General features: G+C 39.6%; 1 protein-coding gene across 1 annotated transcript; it reads right to left on the bottom strand.

Annotated features, from left to right (window-relative positions):
• Nucleotides 1-1,606: 1,606 nt before the first annotated feature.
• LOC141006499 (guanine nucleotide-binding protein subunit alpha-14-like) lies at nucleotides 1,607-9,498 on the bottom strand. Its single transcript, XM_073478718.1, has 7 exons — nucleotides 9,254-9,498; nucleotides 5,405-5,589; nucleotides 4,083-4,237; nucleotides 3,831-3,959; nucleotides 2,989-3,118; nucleotides 2,686-2,839; nucleotides 1,607-2,301 (listed from the first exon to the last, which is right to left on the bottom strand). Exons 1-7 carry the CDS (start codon nucleotides 9,372-9,374, stop codon nucleotides 2,111-2,113), a joined length of 1,065 nt encoding a protein of 354 aa, XP_073334819.1. The 5' UTR covers nucleotides 9,375-9,498; the 3' UTR covers nucleotides 1,607-2,110.
• Nucleotides 9,499-9,665: the final 167 nt, after the last annotated feature.

The following is a 9,665-nucleotide window of genomic DNA, read 5'->3' as shown; positions in this document are numbered from 1 at the left end:
AGACCTTTACACATTGTGGACCGCTGTTAGTACAAAGGTTGGGACCACGCCTGGAGTAGGGACGCGCCAAAACAGCCTTTGGTTAATCAGTGTCATGCAGCCGCAGTTATATATCAGGAGATGGGTCACACATTTCTGAAACCTATTTCTCATTTACATATTTGGTAAAACTTTATGATAAACATCATTAAAGCAACATTATGTAACTTTTACCTTAAAATAACATCTTCAAGGCCATGTTGATGGTACGGTGTCTTGTAATAGGGTGAATGGTGTCACTGTCTCAGCCACTCTGCCCCCTATCACGTTTCTGCACGATGTAACTTCAGTAAGAGGGGAGGATCACAGCGTTACACACGTTTACTTCAACACATGACATTGTTAATGAGTTTTGTTTGTAGTTAGCACCTACATTACGTCTGACAAACTGTTACAGACCTGGGATTTGTACAAAATGCCAATTTACACATAATGTTGCTTTAATAAAAGGTGAGTTTATAGATAATTACACTTTAGTTAACCGTTGAACAATGAAATGCTTTATAAGCAATTTATTGTGCAATTGTAAAGGTTTATAAACAGCTTTATAATGGCCAACCAAATCATGTTTGTAGATTAACTACACAGTATTTATTAACCATTTCAAGTTTTATAAACACCGGTTACAACTTTACAATAAACAACTGCTTAAAGTGGAAATAGACAGCTTTTTAAATTCCCCCTCCCAGCGTTACTTACTGGTAGCATTAGCAACATGGCTACTGTCAAAAGCAAAACAAACAGCCTTAAAAGGAGACTTGTGTTTTTTTACCTTCCAAGAAGCTCCTCTTTCCCACACAAAACACTGCTCCTGAAATGCCTCGTCAGTTGTCCCGCAACTTTGTGACATCACACCACATCAGCATGTCACGTACTTGCATAATTTATGCCGATACTCACGGTAGAAGTGAAGCTCACTCGAAGCTGAAAGGAGACACGGTGAGCAGTGCTGGATCAGGCGTGTGTGAACCGACCAATCAGAGCAGACTGGGTATTTAGGAGGGGGAGGGGCTTAAAGAGACGGGAGCTAAAACAGAGCGTTTCAGACAGAGGGGGGAATACAGTGCTGCTGTATGAAAAGGCAGAGTAAAACACTTGGTCGTATTAATAAGTTGGCAGATTTTGTAACTCACTGATCTAGTAGAAAGAAAGCTGGTTCTGATCCGGGTAAATACATACAGTATGTGTGCGGGAACACAACACCGGAGGGCCATCGAATACCCGTCAGTTCACATTCTTCGCCTCCTCCATCAGCGAGGCTCTTTTTCTTTTGCAGTGCAGAGTTTCCACAGTTACTCCAATTATTACAAGGGTAACCTGAACACAAAAAAATGTCTCTTCCTGTTTTTGGTTGCACAATGACAGAAATGTGACCTTCATCTTCTGCGAGAGCCCGGTGGCAGACTGAATAGCAGCTAGGTTTCTAGGGAATCACTCCTTCCGCGGCTTCTGTCATTTTTGTGAAATAACTGTTAACTAAAGTTGAATTAACTATAAATCTACCCCTTTTTTATGTCAAAATAAAGTTCTGTGCAAGGAGACGAGAAGGATATGGAACAGCACAGAATGCAGTTCTTTTCAAAACTTTAATATTTATATTCTTAAGTAAGTGAAATAAAAACAATCGTTTCATAGGCGACATAGTTGTTGCACACATACAAACATTAGGATGAACAACAAGTAAAGCACTGTAGTTCCCCGCAGGCTATTTCCTTTCCTCCTCCCAGAGCTTGTAATCCTAAAATTTTGTCAAACCGGTTTGACACGTTTGAACGATTGTCTGACGAGCAGTGATCATATAATAGGAGGTTGTCTGTAACAGTTCAGTAAAACAATTAATTGACATTACAGTCTTGTAGAAATAGAAAATATGCTGTTTGTGTTGCAAGAAATGGCACATGTTTTTTACAGTGCTGACATAAATGTGAATTACCTGCCGCTGCTGTCTCTCTGATGTTTTTGAACAGGCTGCGACCGACAGCACAAAACAGATAAAAAGTCCATAAAAGTGTTACAACATGTGACTGTATGACGGCCTGAACGAGAACCATCTCTTTGTCCTCCAACCTCCCTATTCCAGGTTGAAGTTATGCAGGTTATCGATGAAGAGCGTATCTTTGACGGCTTTGAAGACGACCCGGATGTTCTCCGTGTCTGTGGCACAGGTAAAGTGTTGGTAAAGGGGTTTGTGGCGCTGGCCGTGTTGCTGGCTGAACATTTGCAAGATGAACTTTTTCGCTGATTCCGCGTCGCACTGAGGCCCTGTGGAGGCGAAAGTGGTCAAAGTCAGAGGGAACCTGTTTTTTGCGGAGATTTAATTCTGAGTTATATAGTTTCTCTATACCGAGCAGTAAAGACAGATTTCAGATGATTGTTGCACGTCAAGGACAACACAGTTCTGCTCCTTTGCTTTCGAAAACTAAGAATTAATGCTGCAACTAATGATTAATTCATTAGTTGATTTATTTTCTGCTGATGGATTAATCAATCAATCATTGCAGCTCTCATCAGGATACTAAAACGAACACGGAAATAAAACGGCCGACAGCAAACTTGGTGCACTAAATGGTGAACAGGAAGCGACTTCGGACACAGCTATGAATGCTATTTCACAAATGCAGAGCAAAAGGAGGTCACATGCTTTACCAGTGTAGTTCGGGAAGTAGGTTGCCAGGTGAGACTGTGTGATTTTCTCTTGTAGCAAGTCTGTTTTGTTCAGGAAGAGGATGATGGAGGACTCCTGGAACCAAGCGTATGAGAGGATGGTCTTGAACAAGGCGAGGCTCTCAGTCAGACGATTCTGAGGAAGGAGGTGAGAATAGTCTCAGACAAAATACTGATGTGCAAAAATAAAAGCTTTTTTAAAGCTGGAGAGTAAATAAAGGAAGAATCACTGAGCAAGTGCTGAACATTTTGCAGTTCCAGTGATTTAAAGGCTTTTGACCTTACATCATTCTTACTCTCGTAAAGGACTTGATCGTACTCGCTGAGGGCCGCCAGAAATATGATGGAAGTGACGTGCTCAAAACAGTGGATCCATTTTCTCCTCTCTGAACGCTGACCGCCCACATCCACCATCCTAGAGACACACGACCATTGATTCAAGTGAAAAATATAAAAGTCACTAGATTGCAATATAAAATAAATAAACTGGAATAATTTGGTAAGTTGAGAAATACTCTTACGCGCTCTCTTGCCGTGAGTTAGATGAGAAGATGCTAAATATGTAGCTATAGATTAGCTTAGCATAAAAGCTAGAAATGGGGGAACAGCTAGCGTAACTGTCCAAAGATCTACTGGCATCTCTCAAGCTCACCAATTAACATGTAATAGCTCATTTTCAAAATCCAAAACAGAAACAGAAATGTAAGAACCACAAATTGTGGCTTTACAGGGTATACGGTAACTCCCTAGAAATACCACAACTTGTCTTTTATACACTTTTGTTTGCAAAAAAACGCAAAACGAAAAAAGAGGTTTCCCCCGTTTTCAGTCTACATGCTAAGCTAAACCTGCTGACTTTAGCGACATATTTACCATACAAAGGTGAGAGCAGCATCAATCTTCTCATCTCTTGGCAGGAAAGCAAAATGTCAAACTATTGCTCTAACATTCGTGCTCTCTGAATTTGTTATTGTGCCGAATAGTTTCAATCAATCCCCAACCGCTGGATGCTAAAACCAAATCAGGGGTACACTTCTTTACTCAGAAAACCTGCCAAATTTTCAATAAATTCTTTCACTTTCCTTATATATTTTGTGGTTGAAGGCAATAAAAGCACAGTACCCTACCTGAAGATAACTTTTGAGAGGTCAAAGGGGTACTCTATGATGCCTGTGGTGGGCACCCTGACCCTCAAGATGTCCTGCAGGGTGGGGATGTAAGATAGAGCTGTGAGTCTGTCCAAATCGCTCAGGTAACTGAAAAGACAACAAAAATGCATCCAGTTTAATATCCTGACATAAAGTTTTATAAGCATTAATACGCTTCTCTGGAAGAGCCGTGGGTTTCTGTAAATGATCAGAGATATATTAAAGTCTTACTATTTGGCAGAGTCAGATAACTGGAATTCCCTCCTGCGGTCATAGCACCTTTGAACACCGTGGTCATTCCACACTCGCTTAATGGCATCCGCCTGCCAAGCCTCCAAAGTGGACACCTGGTCTGCCTCCACTTGGCTCAGCTTCTCTGCGTGGCTCTAAAACACACAAAACATCCAAGAGGGATTTTTCTAAGCACAAACTTTCAATCTTTGACTCACCTATTAATAGACCATTAGGAGGATGAGAACTGCAACTTCATCTAGAAATAGGTGGACTTTATGGACACCAACAAAAAACTCTGGTTGACAGAAACTCATTTTTAGCCTCGTTAGTGGCTCTATGGGTGCCACTGTTGGTTGGTTGGTTGGTCAGTCGAGCCACCACATAGATCTAGGCTGATATATCTCAACAACTATCAGAACAAACCTGTAGAGACATTCATGGTCCAGAGATGAAAAATCCTTATGACCCCCGGCTTTGCCTCCAAAGAGGTTGAAATTTGTAGTTTTGACCCAAAACTATTGGATGGACTGCCATGACATTTGGTGGTAAAGTGTAACAACTTTTGCGATCCCTAAACTTTCCCTGCAATGCCTTAATCAGGCCAAATTGGTCCAGAACCTTTATTTAGAGCCTGTCTTCATCATAAAAAAAAATATATATATATTATTTTTACAGCTGCAAAGGAGGAAGTGAGGAGAAGTAGTATAGGGAGGAGCTCGGGGATGGACAGTCGGGTGAAAGAAGCACATGCCTTTCATTCAGGAGACTGCTGTTTGTGTCCAGTGTGAATCCAGAAGTCAACGGTACATACATAAAGTCACTCAGCCTAAACCTAACCAAGTAGTTTTGGTGCCTAAACCTAACTAAGTAGTTTTGGTGCCTAAACCTAACCAAGTAGTTTTGGTGCCTAAACCTAACCAAGTAGTTTTGGTGCCTAAACCTAACCAAGTAATTTTGGTGCCTGAACTGAGTAATGTTGTTGCCTAAACCTAACCAAACGGAAAAACCCAAAAATATTCTTTTAAATACCTGAAAACAATCCATCCACTAAGTGTAAAAGTAAAAATCCAAAACACCTAACAACAGACGGGACACAAGCTCCCATCGTCCAAATGGAAGTCACATGTAAGATTCATTTTTCCAGCGCGATTTTGCTTTGTCCATCTTTATACCATGCCACCTGACTTTCTAAAGGCTTTGTGACAGAAGACTTCTCATATACCAACATAAAAGTCTCACAAGGCAGAAAATCACTTTGAATCAAAGATTGGAAATTGGCATTTTAAAAAATATTTTTCAGAATGTGTACAGTTTCTCACAATGTTCTGGTCGTCGATGTATTCGATTTGTAGAGACTTCATGGCGTGAATCAGCGCCTGGATGGCTGTGACGATGTTCTGAAACACCAGCCGAGTGAAACTCTTCTTGTCAGCTTCACTGTATCCGCGGCCATGGATGATCCTCATCTGTTTGATAAAAGTGCTCTTCCCACTTTCACCCGTCCCTAGGCAAATGAGATGAATAAGACTGAAGGATGAGAAATGGGACGAGATCAAAGCAATGAAGGAAAAGGACAAAAATAATGATAATCTGAGCATCAATCGGTTGTGGCTAAAGAGGATTTCAGCAACAACAAAAAAAAGGCTGCGTGAAAGAATATTAGAAGATACGAGTACGAGTATCTGTACATGAGTGGGAGCGTATATACTTGATTTCTTCAGGTGTGTGAAAGCTGCCAACCTTTTATTTGGTTCCATAAAAACGCACCATTACTAATGTTATTACTCAAGTATGCAAGTATAACAGCAGACAAGCTCACAGTTCACTTACAAAAAACAGTATAACACAGATAAAGAACAAACAAATCAAACATTAAAAAGAAAGATAATTGAAACATGCATTACAATAAAGATAAAGTGTTCGTTATTTCCTTATTTCTCCACTGCTGTTTATGCCTGTTATGTGTTTCTACTTAACTCTGAGCGAAACTGGAGGTTTGTGTGAGTGCCTGTCAACAGCCATGTGCCCTTGAGCGAAACAGTGAACCGCTTCCTGTCCCTGGTTGTAAATTACTCTTGATAAGAGCGACAGCTAAGCGCCTAAAATGCCTAAAAAATGTTGACCATGAGACTGACCTTTACAGGAGCATACTCCAGTCAGTTCATGTGTAATGCATTGTTTCCAACATGACCAGCAGTCATCTTTTATAAGTGGGGCTATTTTGATAGTTCTATGGGAAATAAACAGGCCTCGTAAGATTTATAGAAGCTGTAATAAATTTCATTTGACTGGTGTTTACCCATCATCATGGTTGTCAAAATGCTGCTCTGCACTGTGTGACAGATTTATTCTCTTTTTATGTTCTGCTCTCTGCACTTTTAACTCACCTGTCATTTATTTGGCACATTCAATTCAGACAAAAGCAGCGAAACAAAACAATAAGAAAACAGACTGCCTGTGTTGTAATGACTTTTGGAATGAAGCATTATTGTTGTGAGAAAAACGTCCAAACCAAGCACCAGCACGTAAAAACCTCAACACACACTAACCTAACTATGTAGCTTATCAGGTGTTGGTTCATCGAGGTTTCACCAAAGAATGTAACCTGTCAAATACCAAAGCCTTGCTATCTATCGATCAGAGCTCAGTGGCACTTGACTTCAGGAAGGCAAAAAATGCAGTCTTTTCTTTCTGCAATCCTAAATAATAACTAGTTTGCATTGAAAACTACTTTGTTCCAATGTCTGCTGATTGTCTATCCCCACCCAGGCACTCCTGATGAGTGTTTGGCATATTTTGGGTGCCGCTCATTGGATGTCTTTGGCTCAGACTGAAATATCTGCAACACTTTTACATGGATCATGGTCCCCAGAGGATGATATTTTTGGTTTTAGTGAAATGTGTCGACAATTATTCAATAGATTTTAATTAAATATTGAGCAGACATTCGTGCCCAGAGGGTTTATCCTACTGACCTTGGTGGCCCTTTGACTTTTCTTTCAGCGACAAGATAAGGATGAAGTTTTTCTTTTTTAGTGAAATTTTCCAACGAGCATCGGATGGATTGCGTTGAAATTTGGTGCCCACATTCAAGCCACATCCCTTCACTTTCCATCTCGTGCCATCGTCGGGTCGAAATTCTGATTAGTCAAATACTTTTATGAACAAAACTGACATTCCCATGAGCCTCTGCTGTGTTTTATGTGTCACTGGAACCTCTAGCCAACAATTGGGCTGTAAAATAATATCACAATAATTTAAGGCCACTTCGCCATTACAATATATATTGAGATATCTTTAAATCCCCTCAAAATCGTAAAAGTAAGTAAGTAAAGTAAAAAGGGACACAATCAATATATCATGATACATTTTCAGGCCTGGTTCAAAAATAAGAAAATGTCATTAAAAAGGATTAACTACACTAAAAAAAATTAACTGAAAGTACAGCCTTGGTGAATAGCCTATTATAGATATGGACGAAACCGAGTTACGATAACACTGTTTTTTCCTATTTTCACAAAGTAGCAGTTGTTAGATGTAAAATCACGTTTCAGTTTCTAATAGCAGGTGCTGTTGTGGATGTCAGTCTGTCCGTAAAACCCTAAAACATGCTTCATTTTTTGAACAAATGATGATTATTGAATTGAGTTATCACAGCTAGCTAACGATGGCTATCCCGGACATGACATCATGACTTGGCTTTGCAATAAAGTAAATGTTAGCATGTTAACTTAGATGGAGACTGTGGTAAACATTACAATCTGTCAAGCTAAACGTCAGCATGTCACCATAGTCATTGTGTTCACATTAGCATGCTGATGTTAGCAAAAACCAGTCACAATTTCCCATTTTTAAACTCTAAAATAACAAAGACAGACTCTGAAATTCAATAAACAGGCTATATCACAATGAAACTACAGCAATTTTATTTCTTCCTCTCAATAAATCACTTGGATAATATGGCCTACTGGATGAATCATCATTTAGTAAGTTCTCCCTTTACAGGAAAATGTTTAAACTTTACAGTAACATGTAGAGTGGTGTAGTTTATAGTCCTAAAACCCAGAAATAGGTTAGCATTGTCGCACATCCAGTAAAGCTGTGGTTACTACAGGCTTAAGATATTTACACGTTTTGTTCTACGACATAAAATACCTCATTAAATGTCCAACAATTTAATTATGAAGTATTTACGTGTCTTAACAACGGTGGTTAACAAGTGGCTAAATGAGACTACGAGGTTGTCGACCATTAAACGGCATCACACCGAAGCAGAGACTCATCTACTCACTAGTCTGTCTTTACAACTTTTAGATTTATCAACTTAAAGAAAACGTGTATAGTAATTATGTAGTAAGACGCTTAGTGTTGGTGGCATTTAAACCATGTGACCGCATGAAGTCTGTTTATAGCCTAACATTAGCTTTTTACTTCTAGCAATATAAGATTATCTTGCTAATGGGAGGGAACCAGGGCGATGCTAACTTCCAAGTTAGCCTTCAAAAATAGGTCATCGCTAAACCACTTTATACAGGCCTATATATATGAGTAAAGAGTATTTTTTTTAAAAGTTCAAACCAAATTTACACAGCTGGCTCCTCATCACCATTGTTTTTTAGTAATTAGACTAAATTAACCTGCTAGTATAGTCTACAGCCTAGCATAATTAGCCGACAGTTGTCTAGATTTAAATGATATAGGGCTGAAACCATTATGATTAATTTCATGGATGATTAATCTGTTGATTATTTTCTTGATTATTCAATGACTTGTTTGATCTAGTCATAGAAAATGGTGGAAAATGGGGATCTTTGTTTCCCAAAGTCCAAGATGGCCTCCAAATGTCTTGTTTGGTCCACAATCCAAAAGATAGAGGAGTGAAGGAAGTGAAATAATTAAATAATTCAAATTTTAGAAGCTGGAGTCAGAGAAAATTAACTTTGTTTTTATATAAAAAAAACCCCTCAAACTAATTATCAAAATGAATTTATTAGATGAATTGTTGCAGCTCTAAAAAATCACAATATCCACATTTATAGTCTATTTAATGTCTATTAAGGAGTGTTAATTGTCTCAGCAGGTGAGCTCATGATTGTTAATTATTTCCAACCATTTTAATCCCAGAGTGAACTTGTTGAAGTTAATAAGTAAACTTAACAAACACTCACCTAAAAGCAGCAGCTTCAGTTCCCGGTGAGAATCTCTTTTATCACGTCGAAGTTGCCTCTCTATTTCCCTGTGTATCCTCAGTCTCTCTGCCTCCTGAGCAGACAGGCAGCAGTCATTCATTGTTGCACCAGAGCTGACCAGATTTTTACTACTCTACAGCTGACAGGGATCAGTGAAATGAGTGGGTAATGATTTCTCTCGGACCTGCTGGAGGAACTTGTGTCCCGGAACAGGTGTGTTGCCGACTCTGAGCAGCAGTCATTCTTCCTCCTGCAGGATCCAGTTCAGGTGCATTCCACATTCCTGCTGTGCAGGAGAGGCGGGCGGAGGGGCAGTCTCTCTCAGAGAGACAGTGTGACTTTATGGAGACTGCTGGTGTGTATCTGCTTACAGGTCCTAACTCCCATGGGC

The sequence above is a fragment of the Pagrus major genome, chromosome 12 (genome assembly GCF_040436345.1).
Source record: "Pagrus major chromosome 12, Pma_NU_1.0".
NCBI lineage: Eukaryota > Metazoa > Chordata > Actinopteri > Spariformes > Sparidae > Pagrus > Pagrus major.
Note: the sequence above shows the minus strand (reverse complement) of the source record. Positions and strands in the feature narration are given on the sequence as shown.

What these genes read in the sequence shown, in the direction of transcription:
- LOC141006499 (XM_073478718.1), bottom strand. Translation starts at nt 9,374, where the DNA reads ATGAATGACTGCTGCCTGTCTGCTCAGGAGGCAGAGAGACTGAGGATA. An exon ending in ACATCGACGACCAGAACATT is followed by an intron (nt 4,238 to 5,404) that starts GTGAGAAACTGT and finishes TGTGTGTTTTAG; the next exon opens with AGCCACGCAGAGAAGCTGAG. An exon ending in CTACTTCCCGAACTACACTG is followed by an intron (nt 2,302 to 2,685) that starts GTAAAGCATGTG and finishes TCGCCTCCACAG; the next exon opens with GGCCTCAGTGCGACGCGGAA.